This window comes from Elgaria multicarinata, chromosome 23, assembly GCF_023053635.1.
Source record: "Elgaria multicarinata webbii isolate HBS135686 ecotype San Diego chromosome 23, rElgMul1.1.pri, whole genome shotgun sequence".
Classification (NCBI taxonomy): Eukaryota; Metazoa; Chordata; class Lepidosauria; order Squamata; family Anguidae; genus Elgaria; species Elgaria multicarinata.
In genome coordinates, this window is record NC_086193.1 from 3,087,331 (window position 1) to 3,110,282 (window position 22,952).

At 47.3% G+C, this 22,952-nt stretch overlaps 2 protein-coding genes across 2 annotated transcripts in view; both read right to left on the reverse strand.

Annotated features, from left to right (window-relative positions):
- Window positions 1-1,298: 1,298 nt before the first annotated feature.
- On the reverse strand, window positions 1,299-11,075 carry LOC134413181 (procathepsin L-like). Its single transcript, XM_063147309.1, has 8 exons — window positions 11,061-11,075; window positions 10,829-10,969; window positions 9,785-9,907; window positions 7,451-7,609; window positions 6,160-6,384; window positions 4,339-4,504; window positions 2,281-2,395; window positions 1,299-1,395 (listed from the first exon to the last, which is right to left on the reverse strand). The coding sequence occupies exons 1-8, from the start codon at window positions 11,073-11,075 to the stop codon at window positions 1,299-1,301; spliced, it is 1,041 nt and encodes a 346-aa protein (XP_063003379.1).
- A 5,556-nt stretch (window positions 11,076-16,631) lies between these two features.
- Window positions 16,632-22,952, reverse strand: part of DPP9 (dipeptidyl peptidase 9) — a 53,102-nt gene continuing 46,781 nt past the window's right edge. Inside the window, exons 24-27 of the mRNA XM_063147213.1 lie at window positions 19,977-20,204; window positions 19,319-19,487; window positions 18,299-18,413; window positions 16,632-16,967 (exon numbers count right to left, since the gene is read on the reverse strand). Coding sequence (XP_063003283.1) covers window positions 16,868-16,967; window positions 18,299-18,413; window positions 19,319-19,487; window positions 19,977-20,204 — 612 coding nt within the window. The 3' untranslated portion in view covers window positions 16,632-16,867. The remainder of the gene's footprint in view (window positions 16,968-18,298; window positions 18,414-19,318; window positions 19,488-19,976; window positions 20,205-22,952) is intronic.

The following is a 22,952-nucleotide window of genomic DNA, read 5'->3' on the forward strand; positions in this document are numbered from 1 at the left end:
CTTTTAAATCAGCAAGGGACTTAACAACCCCCTGATTGCGTTTAACACTCACGACAACCCTGTGAGGAAGGCTACCTAGCCAGATTTTTTTAAAAAAACAACAACACCAAATTCTAGCCTACACCGTATTTTTGCTTTTAGGGTGGATATTCGAAACGCAAAGAGCAAGACTCTTAATTATTTATTTATTTATTTATTTATTACATTTGTATACCGCCCAATAGCTGAAGCTCTCTGGGCGGTTCACAAAAATTAAAACCACAATAAAACAACCAACAGATTAAAAGCACAATTACAAAATACAGTATAAAAAGCACGACCAGGATAAAACCACGCAGCAAAATTGATACAAGATTAAAATACAGAGTTAAAACAGTAAAAATTAAATTTAATTACCCTTTCTCTTTAACCCTGCCTATTTAAGGGGTTTTTTAAATCTAGGTTTTCCTACTGTCTTTAAATAGTTTTATCTATTTCTGTAGCCATTGTTGGGAACGGTTCATGGAAATACGGAACGCTAAGCCTAGCACTCTTTTTGGCACCCAGTGAAGATGTATTTATTTCCCCAAGCATTTGGACATTACTCACGGCCCAATTGTTGCAGGCTGTCTTTGTGATGTTCATTCTAGGCTGCGAGCAGAGCAGGAGAGAATGGTGTATTGCAGATAAACACTTTTCATATTGTATTGTTTTTAGGTTCGGTTTTTAAGGGTGATTATTTGTATTCGTATCAGCGTGCTGATTATGGTTGATATTGATTGGGATTTGTGGGGGGGGGTTCCTCTGGACCCAGTTTGGCCCTGCTGTTTCCGGACATGTCCGGGCCAAACCGGACATATGGTCACCCTGTGACCTCTGTGTTTGCGCAAGTCATTTCAAGGTCTCTTTGTGGTGAGAAGCAACATTTCAATTTCATAAATCATAGAATCACAGAATAGTAGAGTTAGAAGGGGCCTACAAGGCCATCAAGTCCAACCCCCTGCTCAATGCAGGAATCCACCCTAAAGCATCCCTGACAGATGGTTGTCCAGCTGCCTCTTGAAGGCCTCTAGTGTGGGAGAGAGCCCACCACGTCCCTTAGGTAACTGATTCCAACGTTAATTAGCATCTCTTGTTCTTCCCACTGGACGCTATTTCCCACCCCCAAACCCCCATAAACAAGCTTCATGAAATGCATAAGGATTTTCGCCACATTGCAAAATCTGGAATTTGCATTCTGGCTGCCTTGGGGAGAAATTGGAGGGGGTCGTAGTCGTCCAACGGTCTGGGAGACGGGGCGGGGGGGCTGCTCCAAGAGGTTACAGGGTGGGGTAGCACGCGCCATTCGCCACGCCACACTGGTTCGACCCTTTTGCCAGCCGCATGTAGCCCTTTTCGCCCCAGTTTTGAGACCAGCTGTGCGAGAAGACAACATGGAGAGAAAGAGCGAGAGAGAGAAAATGAGTCTGGGCTGGAGGGGCAGATATTTGGGATTTGCAGGGGACGAGGATTTGCAAAGGATGGGGGAAGAATTCATCCTAAACCAAGGATGAATCTGTGCCAGGTTTGGGGAACTTCCTGTATTCCACAAGTGGCCACGCCCACTTTCCCAGACCACGCCCATTTCCCCCAACCAACAGCTAAACCCAGAAGGGGCAGGGAATTCGGGGGGGGATAGACTGCTGACTTCAGCATCCCCGCTGATAACCAAAAAATCTGGGGTGCGTCCCAGCGAGACTGGCCCCCAATGCCCCCCCCAAATGGCTAGGATCACCCCTCCACAGGGGGTTGGACTAGATGGCCTTATAGCCCCCTTCCAACTCCACTATTCTAGGATTCTATGTCCCTACCGCCCTCTGCACACTCCATATTCATGGTAACTCCATTCCCACCAGCACGGGCTTTGTAAACTCCATTCCCTCTGCATTTTGCCGATTGTCAGGTCCTTTTGTCTTGTCGCCCGCTCCTCGGCAGAATCAGATCCCCCCCCCAATTTCCCAAATGTGCGCAAATTTGCACACCCCCAAATGTGCAAATCCACCCCCTTGATGCTTTGGTTTTTTTATTATTATTATTTATTTATTTATTTATTTTACTTCATTTTCTACAACTAAATTTGCGTAACATTCTCGAAAGTTATTTTTTTAAAAAAAAAACTGGTGCGCAAGTTTGGGGGATCTGTGCGACTCAGGAAACGGCGGTCTGCTTTGAAATCCGCGGTTCGGGATCTCTAGAAATCCAAATTCATCACGAATTTCTCCGACACCCCTAATTCCTACACATGCAAGCATAGCCACTCACCTGTTTTTCAGGATCCAGTAATCTTTACTTTTCCCACCTTTCCGGGAGGTGATGTATCCGACCACCAGCATGGCGTGGTTCAACACATCGCCGCCCCAGGGGCTGTAGAAGATTCCTGGAGAGGGGAAACGCTCGACATTTTGCAATTGCTGTGCAAGTTCAGTCCTCATCTTGCTGGGTTTTGAAGGGGGGTGCCACGACACAGGCTCTGAACAACAGACCCTGCCGCGGCTACTACCTGCTCAAGCCAAGCCCCACCGCTTGATACGCCTGAGGCAAGGGATGAAAACTACCTTCCTCCAAACTATGTGGAGAAAGGGGTTAAATGGAGAAGGATTTCAATATATAAAATAAAACACTGTGAGTTATATGTGCTATGCCCCGACACAGAGCCTGTGTCGTGGCATAGTAAGTGGTGGCAGCGGTGGGATTGTCGTGGTAGTTAAAAACAAAATGATTAAAATTTATTTTTAAAAGTTCCCAAGCTTTGTTTCAAATAAAACATTTAAAAACCTTTTTGAAACCTTTCATCCAATCCTTCCACTCATTCACATACACGCTTTCCTTTCTCTCACACAATCACTCTTGAGCTTCCTTTATTATCTGTATTGATTATATACATCAACTATGTACACACCACACTCCAAAGACACCACTCTCTACACTGACCCTCAAATTTCCCAGAACTTAAGTACTCTAAACACAGAGAGTACTAAAGACTCTAAGACAGCCTTCCTCAACCTGGGGCGCTCCAGATGTGTAGCCAATTTTGTAGCCAGCCATGGCAGCCATTTTATGAATGGGCAAGCCCTACCCCAACAGGAAGCCATTTTGTGAAAGTGCCCACCACATTCTCTCAAAATTCCAAATGTTCCCAATGACACCAAAAAGGTTGAGCATTCCCAGTAAATGGCCACAGCTTGGATATCTCCAGCGAGGGAGACCCAGCCCACTCTCTAGGAAATTTCTCCATTGTCAGATAGTTCTTCTTGTCAAGATGTTTCTTCTAACGTTCAATGCCCACAACTGGACACAGATTCGCCAAAACTTGCCCGCACACTTAAGGACTAGAAACTTGCGTTAGAAACAGAAAAGAAAAAGGACAGATCTTCTCAGAAAGATAGCTGCTGGGTTTATTTATTTATTTGTTATTTATTACTTTTCATAGAATCATAGAATCGTAGAGTTGGAAGGGGCCTAAAAGGCCATCGAGTCCAACCCCCTGCTCAATGCAAAAATCCACCCTACAGCATATTTGACAGATGGTTGTCCAGCTGCCTCTTGAAGGCCTCTAGTCTGGGAGAGCCCACAACCTCCCTACGTAACTGGTTCCATTGCCGTACTGCTCTAACCATCAGGAAGTTTTTCCTGATGTCCAGCCAGAATCTGACTTCCTCTAACTTGAGCCCGTTATTCCGTGTCCTGCACTCTGGGAGGATCGAGAAGAGATCCTGGCCCTCCTCTATGTGACAACCTTTTAAGTATTTGAAGAGTGCTATCATGTCTCCCCTCCATCTTCTCTTCTCCAGGCTAAACATGCCCAGTTCTTTCAGTCTCTCTTCATAGAGCTTTGTTTCCAGACCCCTGATCATCCTGGTTGCCCTCCTCTGAATACACTCCAGCTTGTCTGTGTCCTTGAAGTGTGGAGCCCAGAACTGGATGCAATACTCTAGATGAGGCCTAACCAGGGCCGAATAGAGATGAACCAGTACCTCACGTGATTTGGAAGCTATACTTCTATTAATGCAGCCCAAAATAGCATTTGCCTTTCTTGCAACCATATCGCACTGTTGGCTCATATTCAGCTTGTGATCTATACCTCCCAATAATCGAAGCTCTCTTGGCAGTTCCTTATCCCATTCTGTAATCTTATCCTATTCTGTAGACACACACGCGTGTTGTCCTAGCCAAGGTAGGCTGTGACAACACCTCTTGTTGAGTCTTCACTCTCTGGAAGCGGTGATTTAATCATCTCGTTTTTGCGTGGGTGAAAAGAAAGACATCGCGTTTTCAGAAGGATCGGCTGAGGGCCTCCTCCCTCTCCAGAGCGCTCCTCACCTGACTTGTAGAACTGGAACTGTTTACTCCTAGAATCCAGGGCGACGGAAACAGGGCCGAATTTCGCCACCGCTTGCTCCAGGGCTCTCTCATTCCCCTTCGGGACATTTTCAATGGAGGTGCACTTGGCGGCTACTTGGGCTGGGTTGTAACGGCACTCTCCTTTCTGCAGAGAAACAGAAGAGGCGGGAGTATTTTATGAGGTGGGTGTGGCAGCGAGCGAGACCGGCAATGAGGTTTGGCATGGTGGGGCATCTTCTAAGGCCCCGTACTCCAGAAGGGGCCCACTGATAGAAGTGGCTCCTTCTCTTATTTATTTATTTATTAATTTATTTATTACATTTTTATACCGCCCAATAGCCGAAGCTCTCTGGGCGGTTCACAAAAGTTAAAACCACAATAAAACAACCAACAGGTTAAAAGCACAATTACAAAATACAGTATAAAAAGCACAACCAGGATAAAACCATGCAACAAAATGGATATAAGATTAAAATACAGAGTTAGAACAGTAAAATTTAAATGTAAGTTAGAATTAAGTGTTAAAATACTGAGAGAATAAAAAGGTCTTCAGCTGGCGATGAAAGGAGTACAGTGTAGGCGCCAGGCGGACCTCTCTGGGGAGCTCATTCCACAACTGGGGTGCCACAGCGGAGAAGGCCCTCCACCTAGTAGCCACCTGCCTCACTTCCTTTGGCAGGGGCTCATGGAGAAGGGCCCCTGTAGATGATCTTAAGGTCCGGGCAGGTACATATGGGAGGAGGCGTTCCTTCAAATAACCTGGCCCCAAACCGTTTAGGGCTTTAAATGTCAATACCAGCACTTTGAATCGGGCCCGGACCTGGACTGGCAGCCAATGAAGTTGTAAAAGGACTGGCGTAATGTGATCTCGCCGGCCAGTCCCTGTTTGTAAACGTGCTGCCCTGTTTTGTCCCAGCTGAAGCTTCCGGACCGTTTTCAAAGGCAGCCCCACGTATAACGCATTGCAGTAATCCAAGCGAGAGGTTATCAGAGCATGGATCACTGTAGCTAGGCTATCTCTGTCCAGATAAAGGGTCTTTCCCAATGCAGCCTGCTTCTTCACCTGCCTCTCGCTCCGGCCCTGACAGCGGCAGTGGTAAGGAGGAGAAGGAGACGCCATGACCTACTTGCTCCCTGGCTCTCGGCCTTCCAACCAAACAAGTAGCATCCATGATGAGGAAGAGGAGGAGGAGCAAAGACCAGTTCATGAGAAGGCAGACCCACAGAGGAAGGGGAGACACAGAAGAGATATTTCCCAAGAGCTCTCAACAACCCTAAGTTTTTTTTTTAATTTTGGGGACCATGGAGCAGAGGAAGACGAAGCGGCAGCAATGGAAGCCATTTGAAGATCAGGGCAAACAAAGCTTTCATCCACTGGTCCATTCAGCTCCATGTTCCAACACACACACACACACACACACACACACACACCTTGCCAACCACCGATCAAAAGAGGTTTTGCCTTTGCGAACGCTCCGATTGGCTACTTTGACACTCCTACCCAAAATGCGTTCCGCGCACACGTGTCTCAATCGCACGCAGAACGATCGAGACGCTCGTGCGCGGAATATTTGTGACATTTACAGGTATATCCCACCTTTTTTTCCTCCAAGGAGCCAAAGCTGACTTGCATGGTCCTCCTTGTCCATTTTAATTCTCCCAGCAACAACCCTATGAGTCCAGGACTGGCCCAAAGCCACCCAGCAAGCTTCTTGGCCGAGCGGGGATTCGAACCCGGAGATCCCGAGTCCCAGTCCGACTCTCTAACCACTACCCTGCACTGCCTGTTCCCCATCTTACCTTTCCCTTGTAGGGGTACGATCGCTCGGAGTTGATGCCTCCATTCGCCAGCACGTAGCCAAAGGCCCGACTCGCGTTCCCACCTTCACACCCATAGTTGCGCTGCTTATCCGAGCAGTCAATGAGATTCTGTTCGCTCAGTGAGACCAGCTTGCCGGTCCGCTTGAAATGCAAGCCTTCCAAGGCACCGGTGGCACTGAAGGCCCAGCAAGACCCACAGTTGCCCTGCGGGAAAAGAGGACCGGTGTGATCCACCAAGCAGGCTCTAGATCCAAGCCCCACCTCCTGCACAGAATTACTGTGTGGCCTTGGGTGAGTTAGGCTGGGTCAGCACATCACAGCCCAAGAGACAGGCCCCAGCTGTCAGAAGAGAGCGGCAACCCCTTGAAGGTAGGACCCACCCCCAGTTTGACGCTGTCCCACCAGACGGTAGCCTCCAAGAGCCAGTGATGCTTCCACCTGCCCCAAGGAGGAAACCCTGCTCTTCATCAGCACCTCTGACTCCTCTTCAGAACTTTCCACAGAGTATGAGAGCATTCTCTTCTCCCAAACCACCTCCAGGGCAGCAAGAAGCACCCCAGAGTCTGAAAAATAAGGCCCTTCAAGCCGCAACCGTTTCCTCAGAGAAAGCAGAGCTGGAAATACTAACTTGGCATCAGGAATTGCTAGAGCAACACCTTCACTTGCTGCTCTTGGCTGCCCTGTGTCTGACCTGTCTGTGTCCCGCCTGATAGATCATTGCTGAAACAACATCCCGGCTTACTAGTCTTGGGTGCCCTGCATTCGACCTGTCTCTACCCAGATCTACAGGTCACTGCTGAAGCAACATCCTAGCATCTGCTCTTACATAGCCTGTCTCTGTCCAGCTCAACAGATATTGCTGAAACAACATCTTAACATTGCTCTTTGGTGCCCTGAATTTTGCCTGTCTCTAGCCGGATCCACAGGTCTTTGCTGAAACAACATCTTAACTTATTGCTCTTCGGTGCCCTGCATTCAGCCTGTCTCTATCCAGTTCCACAGGTCTTCGCTACAGCTACATCCTAGTGATTGGGTTCAGATGACACAAACTGGGTTCAGATAGCCTGGCCACAAGTCGCTTAGGGCTTTGAATGTTAATACCAACACTTTGAATCAGGCTCAGACCTGGTCTGGCAGCCAGTGAAGCTGGAAAAGTACTGGTGTAGTGTGTTCTCGTTGGCCAGTCCCTGTTAACAATCACGATGTTCGCATCACCTTGTTACCATCTAGGCTTGACCATTCAGTTTTACCAGGCCTGTTCTGGACTCACCTGGTCTTTCACTGGGGTGACGTATCCTTTGGTGCGCCAGTCCACCTGTTTGGGAACTGTCATAGTGGCCGATTCTTGGAGCCAGGTGACATTGCTCCCGTCTTGTCCAGCCAGGTGAGGACGGAAGCCGTTCAGCCTCTGGTTAAACTCTTCATTCGTCTAGGAAGAGAAGCAGAGTTAGCGAGTCAAGTTCTAGACTTTCAAGCACCAGGTGAAGACCTTTTTCTTTTTCCAGCGTTTTTATTTTCCCAGCATAATCGTCTTTTAACTTCGCGGTGGACTGTTTTTTTTTAAAGCTCTGCATTGCTGCTAGATTTTATTCTGGTTGTCTTTTTCATACCGTGGTTTTAAGCTTTTATATTTTGCACTTTTTAAATGTTGTATAATGTGGTTTTAATTTTTGTGAACTGCCCGGAAAGCTCTAGCTATTGGGCAGTACAGAAATGTAATAAAGAAACAAATAAAAAATAGAACTAGGGTGTACAACCTGCGGCCCTCGGTCTGATTTCAGGCCAGGGGAAGGAGGCAGAGGGAAATGGAGGAAAAGGTCTGCAGAAAGAGTGAGAGACAGAGGGAGAGAGAGACTGAGAAGGAAGTGGAAGAACGACAAAGAGAAAAACAGCGTGTTTTGGCCCTGATCCCGTGCACTTCTAGCATGTGGCCCTGACAGATTAACCACAACAGAATGTGCCCCATGACAGGAGGTTCCCCAACCATGATGCTGAGAAGATGAAGCAGAGTTGCTCTCATAGGCATGCACGAGGGGTGTGCCAGGTGAGCCCAGGCACACCCTAACGTCTCAAGCAATAAGTGCCGAAGTGAGGGGGCCAATGAGTAGGGATCCAGAGGGGGATCCAGACGCAACAGGAACAGTCCTCTGGCTGCCCTCCGGTTGCTCCGCCACCCTGCCAAAGAACCACTGCCTCCAAGAGCGCACCATTGCTCTCGGCAGCAGAAGCGAAAAGGAATCGCTTTGCTGGGAGCCTCCCTGCCAGGAGCCGTGCTTCAAAGAGGCCAGGAGGAGGGCCCCCGAGGACTACTATCGCATTGTAAGTTCCTCCTCCGGCCTGTGTCAGCACAAAGCCCCACCAATGCTGAGCCTTAAGGAGCATCTCTTCATTTCCCCCTTCACCTGCACGGCGGACACAGCGGACTAGGCATCAGTGTCTACAGTGTTTAATAAATAAAGGAATAAAAATAATGTCCTTTATGACTGAGTATTCAATAAATGTTTGCCATTAATATAACTATATCTATATCTATATCTATATCTATATCTATATCTATATCTATATCTATATATCTCCCTGGGTGCACACCCTAATGAAATGTGCTGCTCACTAGGGCTGTGCATGGGGGGGGGGGGGAACCCGAACCGCTTCGTGGCCCGATCCGCAACTTTCGGATCGAGCCGATTCGCTTTGGGTCAATCTGACTACACTCCACGGAGTGAGATCCGGAGGGGCGGATCGAAATTTTGCCCCCCCTTCCCTACTTACTTGCATCCGCGGCAGATGGTGGAGGCAGGTAAGGGGGGGCAAAATGGGGAGCAAATGAGCCCCCCTCCCCCTGCCCCCTTACCTGGCTCTGCCGCCATCGTTGTACAGACTGCGGCGGCAGCAGCGGTGCCAGTTAAGCCCCCCTCCTCCCCACTTACCTGCCTCCGTCGCGGTCCAGCGCAGGCTCTTCCGGCTTGAGGCCTGGCCCTCAGTTGAAGCTGGTGGCAGACTTCAATGGAGGCAGGTGAGCCCCCTCCCCCCACAATTACCTGCATTCGGAGATCCGGATGGAGGCGAACCGCTTCGCCTCGATCCGCAGCTCCCCGACCCGATTCGGATCCGCCTTTGGCAGAGGCAGATCGGGTCACTCCGCTCCGTATTCGCGATCCGAATCAGAGCTGAGCACAGCCCTACCGCTCATGCCTATGTGTCACTTCAGAAAGCAGGACGAGAAGCAACGGGTGGAAAATGGCAGGGATGGAGATTTTGGCTAGGCAGGAGATGTTTCCTAGAGGTATGAGAACTTCGGGGGTGAAATAAATTCCATCGGGAGCCGGTCGGTTGAACTTCACTACAGGATTTTTAGCAGAGGTTTGGATGTCCGTTCATCAGGGGTGCTGCAGTTGCAAGGTTCCTGCATTGAGCATGGAGTGTCAGTGGGGCGGTGATCCGCTCCGGGTTTCAGCCAGAATGAGCCAGATCTCTAAAGTAGCTGTCCAAGGTACAGAAGCACAGACTGAAGCCTGTTGCATAGACAACCAATCAGCTGTTGTGGTTGGCTTAAGGAAAACCCAATTAGCAGCGAAATCTGTGATGCGAGCCAGAATTCACTTACCAAATCGCCAAACTGGTTCATGCCCAGCCAATAGGTATGTTTCCCTACGGAAGCCTCGCGGTTATGCTGTTCAATCATCTGCAGATTTTCCTCCCAGACGGCTCTCCGGAAGGCGTCTTCCCCCTGCAAGGAAGGCACTCGGTCATGAAAAGACAGGGCCGTGATTTTTGCGGAAAATAATTTCCTTCTCCTGAAAGAAGGCATTTTGTACACGCACAGACACAATTCCCAAACAGAGCCCCTATAAGGACAAAGACAACACAGCTGCAAAAATAATTCACCAACAACTGGCCATCAAATTCAACATCATCAAACAACCTACACTATACAATACTTAGAAAATACAGATCATAAAATATACGGGAACAGAACTATTCATATGGACAAGATAATACCTTGCAATCGACCAGAGACAACAGTTACAGACAAAAAAGAAAAGAAAAACACTTACCTCTTTGACATAGCAATATGTAATGACAAGAATGTTGTAGAAAAGGAATAGGAAAAGAGAGAAAAATGTACACCACTGGCTATGGAAGTTAAAGAACTATGGCAACAGGAAAAGGTCACAATTATTCCGTTAGTCACAGCAGTCACTGGCATCACATCAAACCTTCAGAAAACCTTCAGAAACTGGGCCTACCAAAACGCATTCACGCCAACATCCAGAAAGCAGTCACAATTAAAACATGCTGAATTGTCAGGAAATTCGTGAATCAGTAAAAGACAGCATGACTTGGCAAAACCCATAATGTCCGTCTAGAAAAATTTATTATTATTATTATTTATTTATATAGCACCCTCAATGTACATGGTGCTGTACAGATAACACAGTACATAGCAAGACCCTGCCGCATAGGCTTGAGAAAAGAGAGGCAATTATAGTCGTAATATCCCACTGGATCCTTTCAATCATTGCCCTCCCACAACGATAATCTGTACATGCTCAGGAGCACTACACTGCAGTTGCCAATCCCAATTATTACGAGCCAAACTGAACATGCCCAGCAAGTGCCAACCCTGTTTATAATGCGACAAACTCACCTCTAGGTATTTTTTCACGTGGGTGCTCTTCCAATCCCTCCAGATCCTTTCCAGGGTCGGATCCAGCGGTGCAGACAGAGTCTTCCTCGCGAAGACCAGCCAGGTCAATGCCATCACCGAGGTCCGGAGCAGGGTCATAGCCTAGGCGGGTGAAGACACCCCGTGAGAGTCACGGTATCTCTTTGGGCCTCCCAAACCAGTTTTCCCATTATCAGCCCCCGCTGTCTCGTACCCTGGGAATTCTCATGGGAATTCTCCTTCATCCTGAGGGCAGAATTCCATCTTGGGGGGGGGGGGGGCGCGATCCACATTGGGCAAAGCCAATGGCATAGAAGGGCACAACCAAAATACCAGCCCATAACACTGCAAGAAACGAAGTCTTAGGAGATGCGTTTCAGCCTTTTAGTGTGGGGGCAGAACTTCACAAAACCACCGAACCAAAGATGATCAGGAGGGAAAGGGGTGTGTCAGGTGGGGCAAATTTGGCCCAAAATTTTCCCCACCCCACCCCTGCTGCAGGTCGACCATCGTGGGCTCAGAGCCCTGCTATAAGCCCAATTTCTGTTGAACTGTAGGCATCTAACTTTTTTTTTAAAAAAAAAATGTCTTCGCATTGCAAGTCCAAAATCCTGTGGCAAGGAGTTCTGCAGGGGGGTTATACGATTCATACCTCCCCCCCTTTCTGCATCCTACAGTCTCAAAGCCTAACAATTTCCACAGACAGGCACACGCTTTGATTACAGATACATCCCATATTGCCTCCAAAAAGCAATTGTAGAATACATGCTTTCCACTGCACCTGATTATTTGGGAAAAGGGAGAGTTAATTTGGGGGGAGGTTTAGATTCAGGGCGCAATCCTATGTGTGTTCAGACAGGAAGTCCTACAACTCCTAGCTTTCCCCAACCAAGATGATGGTGCTATATAAATAAATAATAATAAATAATAATAATAAAAAAGATGACTGAGTAGGGAATGCTGGGATCTGCACAAGTTTTTTTCTGGCTAAGAAATGCCGGGAGTTGTAGTTCATTTTTCTGGCTAAGGAATGCTGGGCGCTCTAGGACTTTTTCCTGTCTAAACACAAATTGGATTGTAGCCTTAATTCTTAGGGCTGTGCTCCGCCTCGGACCGAGGACCCGAATCCAAGCCAACGCGGGCCTATTTGGCCTGCCTTGGCTCGGTTCCGAGGCAGTTCTGGCAAAGCTTGAGGCAGTCCGAAGCTGAAGCCAATTGGATCTGAAGCTTCGGGCCGCCTCAGCACTTCGGAGCCAGCCTTCAGCGGTTCCCTTACCTGCTGCCTCCAACTTCTGCCTCCGCCAAGCCGAACCGGGGCTGTTTCAGGGGCTCCGAACCAGCCTCCAAGGCAGATGGGGGGTGGGTGGCTGCACAGCCCTATTAATTCTTACTCAACCTCTCTCTCTACTGCTTGCGATTCATCTCTAGAAAATGTTTCATGGTACAGTATTCCGCGGGGGAAACCGAGATCCAAACTGTGAGTGTTTTGGTTTCAAAATTTAACAACCAAAATCTAAGAACTAGAAGTCTGACATCAGCTATTCAAAATTCAACCATTTGCCCTTTTTTCTTTTCATTTCTTTTTTTAAAAAGAATTATTTATTTGTGTATTATTTACTTATTGCCTTTTTATACAGCCTAATAACCGAAGCTCTCTGGGCGGTTTACAAAAATGAAAACCCCGAAAACCATTCAAAATATAAAACAACCAGCACAAAAGCATAATAAAAAATACAATATAAAAACACAATAATAATCTCTTCAAGGATTTCCCCCGATTAGTTTAATGGTGTTTCCAAAAATCAAAATCAAAATCCTAAGCACTGCTGCATGTCAGCTTCCTGGCAGTACAAAGGAATATGACACTGTGGAAAATAGTCAAGATGTATAATTATGGAACAGGAAGCTAAGGCATAGATTTTGTTGTTAGGAGTGTTGTTTTAACCATTTCAGATAGATATTGGGAAATTGTAGTTAAAGAAGCACCTGTATTGGGCTTGTATAACTAAATAACCGTAATTAATTATGCCAAAAAAAAAATCAATTCCTGCAAATTTACATGAGCCTCAGTAGCAAGCAGACATTTGGGTTGTTGAATCCAATTTGGGGAGTTTTATCTGGAATGCCATGATCCACAAACAGGAGCCTGGTGCGAAAGATGAACACTCAGAATTAAAGATTGCTGATCCCAGGAATTTCTTCTGAATAATATTTATTTATTTGTTTACTTATTTATTACATTTCTATACCGCCCAATAGCCGAAGCTCTCTGGGCGGTTCACTAGACCTAACAGAATCCATAGTCCTTCTTCATGCCCCCCCCCAAAAAAAACTCAGTTCTGATTCCCCCAATCTTTCTTCCTTTCTCCCAGAGAGCCACATTGATTCTAAACCCTCTGAAAGGCTGCAGCCCTTGACTCCCAGTAACAACATCACAGCAAGGGGGAGATCAAGCTAACCCATATATTAGCTCGTTTCAGCTTCTCTGCCAGAAAGAATGCCCATCAGAACTTTGCAACCAAGAACCAGTGCCTGAGTTGCATTTCTTTCCTCCTCCCTCCCAATCCCTCTTCCTCTTGTGTCGGGTCTTTTAGATTATAAACCTAACAGTAGGGACTGAGTAATTATCAATCTTTGTAAGACGCTCAGCAGCGGGGTAGGGGTTGCCTTTTTTGTCTTAAAGGAAAGGCGAAAATGCTATAAACAAACAAAAAAACCAACAAACTTTCTGGCACGAAGTCACTCAAACAGAGAAGTAAACGCAGGATCCTGCCTAGCTTATACATTACCATAGACAGCTGTGGTTTTAATTCCCAGGGACGTTATCCACACAAATCGAAGAGGTAATTGTTAGATGGAGAAGCCGGTTGCATCTTTTATAAGCCCAGAGCTACGTATACAGATGCGCACACCTGCATCCTCTCCCGACAATTAACCAGATCTGTCTCATTTCTTCAGAAATGATATAGATCTCCCCGAAATATCTCAGAAAATGGCATCTCAAAGTCATGATATTAGTCTGGTGATGTCAAACCCTCATCAAAGCAAAACCACATCCTTGATAAGGTCGCTCTGTGAAGGTTTGACGCCTCACCGCATCTTCCGCGCGGTTAAAGTGTTTCTAACGTCTTATGAATTTTAGTCTCCAATCTGAGTTTCTTCAAGTGTCAGATGCTTGTCCAGCTGCCTCTTGAAGGCCTCTAGTGTGGGAGAGCCCACCACCTCCCTAGGTCACTGGTTCCATTGTCGTACTGCTCTAACAGTCAGGAAGTTTTTCCTGCTGTCCAGCCGGAATCTGGCTTCCTTTAACTTGAGCCTGTTATTCCATGTCCTGCACTCTGGGAGGATCGAGAAGAGACCCTGGCCCTCCTCTGTGTGACGACCTTTCAAGTGCTTGGAGAGTGCTATCATGTCTCCCCTCAATCTGCTCTTCTCATAGAATCATAGAATAGTAGAGTTGGAAGGGGCCTATAAGGCCATCGAGTCCAACCCCCTGCTCAATGCAGGAATCCACCCTACAACATCCCTGACAGATGGTTGTCCAGCTGCCTCTTGAAGGCCTCTAGTGTGGGAGAGCCCACAACCTCCCTAGGTAACTGGTTCCATTGTCGCACTGCTCTAACAGTCAGGAAGTTTTTCCTGATGTCCAGCCGGAATCTGGCTTCCTTTAACTTGAGCCCGTTATTCCGTGTCCTGCACTCTGGGAGGATCGAGAAGAGATCCTGGCCCTCCTCTGTGTGAAACCTTTCACGTATTTGAAGAGTGCTCTCATGTCTCCCCTCAGTCTTCTCAAGGCTAAACCTGCTTACTTCTTTCAGTCTCTCCTCACCGGGCTTTGTTTCCACACCCCCATCCTGGGCAGGAATTTATCCAACCCCATTTTAAAGCCATCCAAGTTGGTGGCCATCAGAATCATCTCCTGCCAGATCAGACAGTGCTGAGCTTTATTTTCACAGGATACCGGCTTCCTTAGGATATCGCATTCTTCCCCATCCTCTGTTGCTGCTGTGGAAAGACCTCTGTGACCCCCCAAAGGCCGGGATCTGGAGCGCAACACCCATAGGCAGGTATTTCCAACTCTTGGTGTCACTGCAGAATTTTGCCTCTTGAGTTGCAAGCATGTGGTTTTTTATGAAACAGCCTGTGGTCACGTGGACACAGGGGCCACAGAAAGAGTACACGAAAGAGGAAGACAGAGGTGAGGAGGAGGCGGGGAGAGACTCCTATTTCTTTACTTATTTCTTTCGCAGGTCAAACTGTGTTCAGGCAGGTAACTGGGAGTGGGTCCTTCTGAAAGCCCAAAACCATCAGGATTCTTAGGGCAGTTAGCCAGTGTTAGTCACGTAGACCCACTGGAATGAATGGGACTTAAGTTTGTCATGAGTCATCTAAGTCCCTTTCATTTCAGTGGGTCTAACTGTATGTAGGACAAACATTGGAGATAGATAGATAGTATCAGAGAGAGAGAAAGAGAGAAGGGAGTGCCAGAAAGAGAGAGAAGGAGGGGAGCAGCAGAGAGAGAAGGGAGTATCAGAGAGAGAGGGGGGAGCAGCAGAGAGAGGGGGAGTAGTAGTAGTAGAGAGAGAGGAGTATCAGAGAGAGAGAGAGAGAGAGAGAGAGAGAGAGAGAGAGAGAGAGAGAGAGAGAGAAGGGAGTAGCAGAGAGAGAGAGAGAAGGGAGTAGCAGAGAGAGAGAGAGAAGGGAGTAACAGAGAGAGAGAGAGGAATAGCAGAGAGAGAGAGAGGAGTAGCAGAGAGAGAGAGAGAGAGAGAGAGAGAGAGAGGAGTAGCAGAGAGAGAGAGAGAAGGGAGTAGCAGAGAGAGAGAGAGAAGGGAGTAGCAGAGAGAGAGAGGAGTAGCAGAGAGAGAGAGAGGAGTAGCAGAGAGAGAGAGAGGAGTAGCAGAGAGAGAGAGGAGTAGCAGAGAGAGAGAAGGGAGTAGCAGAGAGAGAGGAGTAGCAGAGAGAGAGAGAGGAGTAGCAGAGAGAGAGAGAGGAGTAGCAGAGAGAGAAGGGGTGCCAGAAAGAGAGAGAGAGAGAGAAGGGAGTGCCAGAGAGAGAGAGGGGGGGAGCAGCAGAGAGAGAGAGAAGGGAGTGCCAGAGAGGAGAAGGGAGTGCCAGAGAGAGAGAGAGAGAGAGAGAGAAGGGAGTAGGAGAGAGAGAGATGGCAGAGGGGGGGAGAGAGAAGGGGTGGTACATGCATGCCCTTACACAGGCACACACAGAGACACAGAGAGCGAAAGGGTGGCAGAAAGAGAGGAGGGATGAGGCCACCACGTTTGGCTCTGGCTTCCTTACCACTTCCTTACCATACCCGTGCAGTTCCAGACAGTTTACCCCTGAGGGAATACAGCCAGAGAGAGAGAGAGAGAGAGAGAGAGACCCTTGGCCCAGTGTATCCGATTGCAGCCTTCACCACTGTCGGACCTCTTCACCCTCAACTGGCAAGCTTCCTTGCTGGTTTAACCCACCAGGTTCTGCCTGGTTCCTGCCTCAGTTTACCTCGTTTCCGACCCCCTGGCCTTGAGCCCTGGGGCCAGTAATAGCTGGCTGCCTCCCAATGAGGCCTGTGAGTGATCATCACCGCCCGGCAGGGACCCGCTGCACTGGGGATACGTTTCAGCACCCCGAACAGCTCCCTTAGAGTTCTGGCTGGTCGGACTAAAACCCAGAATAGATTCACGGACCCACCAAAGCCGGAGGAGCGACCAGCCTCCACCGGCGCTTTCGAAAGGCACGCGTGATCCAAAATCTTCCCCGGAGGGAAAATAAATAAATAAACGAACCAGAAAAAGCAAACACAGAATCTTTATTGGCTCTGCATGTGCCGTTTTGCCCGGGCAGCTGAAAGCAGCCGAAAGGAACAGCGGGGTGATTTTAGAGCCGCAAGAGAGGCCAGAAGGCCAGCAGAGTGGCACAATCTTGTAGAGAAGCCGATGCCGGAAGCCACAGCACGACCGCCAGTGGATTCAAAGCTGGGAAGGTGGTGGGAAAAGGCACCTGAGTCCACCCCACGGCGGCCAGTTACAAGGTGGGGTAGCTGGCCTGGTTCGCCACACCACAGCGGTTCCCAGCCCCTTTCACCAGTCGCATGTAACCTCCTTCGCCCCATTTCTCAGACCAGCTGTATGGAGAGATGAACAGAGGAAGTAAGGCCAGATATATTTATTTATTTATTGCCTTTCTATACCGCCCCATTCTGGTCCTCCTCTGTGTGACAACCTTTTAAGTATTTGGAGAGTGCTATCATGTCTCCCCTCAATCTGCTCTTCCCATAGAATCATAGAATAGTAGAGTTGGAAGGGGCCTACAAGGCCATCGAGTCCAACCCCTTGCTCAAGGCAGGAATCCACCCTACAGCATCCCTGACAGATGGCTGTCCAGCTGCCTCTTGAAGGCCTCTAGCGTGGGAGAGCCCACCACCTCCCTAGGTCACTGGATCCATTGTCGTACTGCTCTAACCGTCAGGAAGTTTTTCCAGGCTAAACATGCCCAGTTCTCTCAGTCTATCTTCATAGGGCTTTGTTTCCAGACCCCTGATCATCCTGGTTGCCCTTCTCTGAATTCACTCTAGCTTGTCTGCATCCTTCTTGAATTTTGGAGCCCAGAACTAGGTAACTGATTCCACCGTCGCACTGCTCTAACAGTCAGGAAGTTATTCCTGATGTCCAGCCGGAATCTGGCTTCCTTTAACTTGAGCCTGTCCTGCACTCTGGGAGGATCGAGAAGAGATCCTGGCCCTCCTCTGTGTGACAACCTTTTAGGTATTTGAAGAGTGCTCTCATGTCTCCCCTCAATCTTCTCTTCTCCAGGCTAAACCTGCCCAGTTCTTTCAGTCTCTCTTCATAGGGCTTTGTTTCCAGACCCCTGATCCTCCTGGTTGCCCTCCTCTGAACCCGCTCCAGCTTGTCTGCATCCTTCTTGAATTGTGGAGCCCAGAACTGGACACAATACTCTAGATGAGGCCTAACCAAGGCCAAATAGAGAGGATCCAGCACCTCACACGATTTGAAATCTATACTTCTTTTAATGCAGCTCAAAACAGCATTGGCCTTTCTTGCAGCCCTATCGCACTGTTGGCTCCTATTCAGCTTGCGATCCACAACAATTCCAAGATCCTTCTCGTTTGTAGCATTGCTGAGCCAAGTATCCCCCATCTTGTAACTGTGCCTCTGGTTTCTATTTCCTAGTTGTAGAACTTGGCATTTATCCCTATTAAATTTCATCCTGTTGTTTTCAGCCCAGCGCTCCAGCCTATCAAGATCACTTTGAAGTTTGTTTCTGTCTTCCAGGGTATTCGCTATCCCACCCAATTTTGTGTCATTTGTTTAATTGAACATCCAGGGGCCCTTGCCTTTGCCCCACCATGCTGGCTGCTGGCGCTGTTGCGACTGGCGTTTCACGTCTAGACAAGGGCCGTGAAATTGTCCGGCGCCTCCTGTGCCTCTCTGTCACCTGTTTTTGAGGATCCAATAATCCATGTTCTTTCCGTCGTCTTGGGAGGTGCCGTACCCAACCAAAAGCATGGCGTGGTTGACCAGTTGACTGCACCAGACGCTGGAAAAGACACCTGGACGGAGGTTTGGGGGCAGAGAAGAGGTTAGGGAGACAAAACGAAGAGTTTGTGAGCTCAGACAGGCACACGCAGCCTCCAACCGACACTCTGAAATCCGTGCAAAGAAAAGGCTGGCCAGGAGGAAAGTGCCAAAATCCATGTTAGGGCAAAACACGTATTAATCCAATTCAAGGTCACGAAAGAGCATGCAAGAATTCTGGCATTGCTCTAACACGCATGAAAGAAAAAGCTCATTTTATTCCTTTCAAGACTGATAAAAATGGATCTTAATGGGGAAACGTCGTAAAGGGAAATAGATCGGGGAGGAAGGACCGTAGGTCGGCTGCAAATGCCCTCCCTAAAACTTAAGTGTTGATAATAAAAGCGTTCAGCTCAAGAGCTTTTCTAAACAAAGCATTTATTGTGTGTTTGTCATTCCCTACTCCTGGTTGCTTACGGGTTTTTCAGACGGCGACATGACCCTCCCGTTTGGCTTCCTGTTTTAAATAGCACTTTTAGGAAGTATTTTTTTAGAGCTGGCAAAATGCGGCATTATTTGTGAAAGTGAAAGAAAACGCGGTTTCCACATGTGTATTTGCACTGTTCCACTATACCACACTGCCACCTACAGGTTATGTAGCGGGAAAACAGGAAACTATGAAACTGAAAGCTGGTGCTCAAAGTTGGCTGGTATTTTGGGGGCGTGTTGGCCCCGCCCATTTGTCTTTGGTCCCGCCCCATTTTCCCTTCAGCACCGGCCACTCCTGGAATGCAGGAGCTTTCCTGAAATCGAATTTGGGCCCTCGGCTGAAAGAGGTTGTTACTGAGCTAGATAGTCTGACTCACTACATAGCATGATCCAATTTTAAGCCACCAGCACATGTTTGGAGAGGCAGGGACCCCCAAAATGAGAGTATTACCCGAATTGTAGAAATGGAACGGAAAGTTCTTGGCATCCACGGCCACAGAAACCGGCCCGACCATCCCCACGGCTTGCTCCAGGGCTGCCTCGCTCCCTTCTTGAACCCTCACCATGGAAGTACAGTTGGCCACTCGGTTCTGGGGGTTGTAATGGCACACAGATTCCTCCTGCAGAAAAGCAGCAAGCAAGGGTTTCTGCTGAGTCCTCTGTTCTTCCAGATCCTCAGCAATTAACAAAGCAATGGAAAACATAACCAAGATCCATTCCAGGATCCAACAAAAGTATCCCTGACAGATGGTTGTCCAGCTGCCTCTTGAAGGCCTCTAGTGTGGGAGAGCCCAACACCTCCCTAGGTCACTGGTTCCCTTGTCGTACTGCTCTAACAGTCAGGAAGTTTTTCCTGATGTCCAGCCGGAATCGGGCTTCCTGTCACTTGAACCCCTTATTCCATGTCCTGCACTGTGAGATGATTGAGAGGAGATCCTGGCCTTCCTCTGTGGGGGTCCCTGTTTTGGCCCAGCATGAAGGAGTCTGCGAGACCACGTTTGGAGGCCATGGGTGTCTCAGCTCTGAAATCAACAATGCAGGGCCGTGTAAACAAACACTAACTGAAACCGTGCAGGATCCATACACAGAGACTTACGCATCTCTCATACCTTCTCCCCTTCATAGGGGTAGTCCTGCTCCGAGTTGATGCCTCCGTTATCCCGCACATACTGAAAGGCCCGAGTGATGTAACCCCCGTGACATCCTTGGTTACCCAGCTTCCAGGAGCAGTCAATCAGGTTCTGTTCACTCAGCGGAACCAACTTCTTGGTCTTGTTGAACAGCAAACCCTCCAGAGCTCCGGTAGCGCTGAATGCCCAGCACGCTCCACAGTGGCCCTGGAAACACGGGGACGTGAGAAGAGCCTTGCTGGAGCACATCACAGTATGTCCATCTAAGTGAACCTCTGATCTTGCTTCAGATTTGCCCAAGAGCATCCTTGGGCAAATGTCTCATTTGCCATTTCTCTTATTCCCCCTTCTTCCACCTCCCTCCAACTTCTTCCTTTACCTCCCTTCGCCATTCTCCTCCCTTCTTACCAATTCTGAATGATCTGGTGTTTATTCATTATTTGCCGTTACTATTTTTGTCATAAACTACCGTATTGCTTCGATTCTAAGACACACTTTTCCCCCCATATAAACATCTCTAAAAACGGGGTGCGTCTTAGAATCGCGGGTGCGTTTATTATTTCTTAGAATCAAAGCTGTCTTTTCTGTTGGTGGTACTGAAATTAGTGTGCGTCTTACAATCGATGGCGTCTTAGAATCGAAGAAATACGGTATTATGACTTATTTTCATTTTGATCATCACCTATTATTATAATCATCACTGTATCACCCTTCCTCCAAAGGAAGCCCAGGGCAGTACAGATGATGATGATGATGATGATGATATAATAATAATAATAATAATAATAATAATAACAACAACAACAACAACAACAACAACAACAACAACAACAATAATAATAGGAGGAGGAGGGAGAGGAAAAGAGAGAAAATATACACCACTAGCCATGGAAGTCAAAGAACTATGGCAACAGGAAAAGGTCACAAATATTCCATTAGTCAGGTTAGTCACCGGCATCACATCAAAAAACTATATAGAAAACTTTCAGAAACTGGGCCTACCAAAATCCATCCATACCAACATCCAGAAAGCAGTCATACTTAAAACATGCTCAATTGTCAGGAAATTCCTGAATCTGTAAAAGACAGCAGGACTTGGCAAAACCCGTCATGTCCATCTAGAAAAACCTCCACGAGCGAGAAAAAGAGAAAATAATAATAATATAGCTGTTATCCCTAATTAAAAAGATCAGCTTGGATCCAGATTTCATCATACTTAGCGTAGCCCACTAAAATCAATAGGATTTCAGTCAGGCATGACTACCGTCCCACTGATTTCAACAGGTCTAATCTAAGTATGACTAAATCTGGATTGTACAAGCCCTTATGAGAGCCAAAAGTCTGATATTACAACATTGGAAGGATAAATGTTCACCTTCCACAGTGCAATGGGACCTAACAATGCTATCAACATTTGAATGGGTGAGATATAGGCGCCACTCGCAAATTGATAAATACGTGGATATTTGGTCTGCTTTTCTTGAAACTTAAAGGATGTTGTACTTCATGGAATATTGATATTTCTATGCATGTAATTCCGTGTTCTTTTTTCATTTTCATTTTCACGATTTGTTTTCTGTTTTGTTAAATGCACAATAAAAGGGGGGGGAAGATTAATTAAAAAAAATCTGTATCCAAGCCAACAACTTTAAAACTAAAGCCATAACATAACACACATGTCCCTCTTCCACCCTGGTCCCAATCCTGCCCTTCCTCATGTGCAGATCTTGAACATATTTTTAAAAAGAGGGAAGGCAGAAGAAGCTGTTAACAAGCTGGGAAGGAGTCAGAGGGAAGAGTAGAATCGAAAATGGTTTTGAGGTTTCATGTAGCAGCAGTGGCCCTGTTTCCCCAGGCCTATTAACACCCCCCCAGGCAAGCACTAAAACCTAGACAAATCCAGGCAAATCTGGGCGTATGGTCACCCTAGTTTCATGCCTCACCAATGACAAATTTATTTACCGTATTTTCCGGCGTATAAGACGACTGGGCGTATAAGACGACCCCCAACTTTTGAGAAGATCTTCCTGGGTTAAAAAGTCATCTTATACTGGGTGTATAAGACGACCCCCAACTTTTGAGAAGATCTTCCTGGGTTAAAAAGTCATCTTATACTGGGCGTATAAGATGACCCCCAACTTTTGAGAAGATTTTCCTGGGTTAAAAAGTCATCTTATACTGGGCGTATAAGACGACCCCCAACTTTTGAGAAGATCTTCCTGGGTTAAAAAGTCATCTTATACTGGGCGTATAAGACGACCCCCAACTTTTGAGAAGATCTTCCAGGGTTAAAAAGTCATCTTATACTGGGCGTATAAGACGACCCCCAACTTTTGAGAAGATCTTCCTGGGTTAAAAAGTCATCTTATACTGGGCGTATAAGACGACCCCCAACTTTTGAGAAGATCTTCCAGGGTTAAAAAGTCATCTTATACTGGGCGTATAAGACGACCCCCAACTTTTGAGAAGATCTTCCTGGGTTAAAAAGTCATCTTATACTGGGCGTATAAGACGACCCCCAACTTTTGAGAAGATCTTCCAGGGTTAAAAAGTCATCTTATACTGGGCGTATAAGACGACCCCCAACTTTTGAGAAGATCTTCCTGGGTTAAAAAGTCATCTTATACTGGACGTATAAGACGACCCCCAACTTTTGAGAAGATCTTCCTGGGTTAAAAAGTCATCTTATACTGGGCGTATAAGACGACCCCCCAACTTTTGAGAAGATTTTCCTGGGTTAAAAAGTCATCTTATACTGGGCGTATAAGACGACCCCCAATTTTTTTAGAAGATCTTCCTGGGTTAAAAAGTCATCTTATACTGGGCGTATAAGACGACCCCCAACTTTTGAGAAGATCTTCCTGGGTTAAAAAGTCATCTTATACTGGACGTATAAGACGACCCCCAACTTTTGAGAAGATCTTCCTGGGTTAAAAAGTCATCTTATACTGGGCG

Coding starts and splice junctions, on each gene's coding strand:
- LOC134413181 (XM_063147309.1), bottom strand. Junction 4,505..6,159: donor CGTACCCCTACAAGGGAAAG/GTAAGATGGGGA, acceptor GTTTCTCTGCAG/AAAGGAGAGTGCCGTTACAA. Junction 2,396..4,338: donor GTTCCAGTTCTACAAGTCAG/GTGAGGAGCGCT, acceptor TCCCCTCTCCAG/GAATCTTCTACAGCCCCTGG.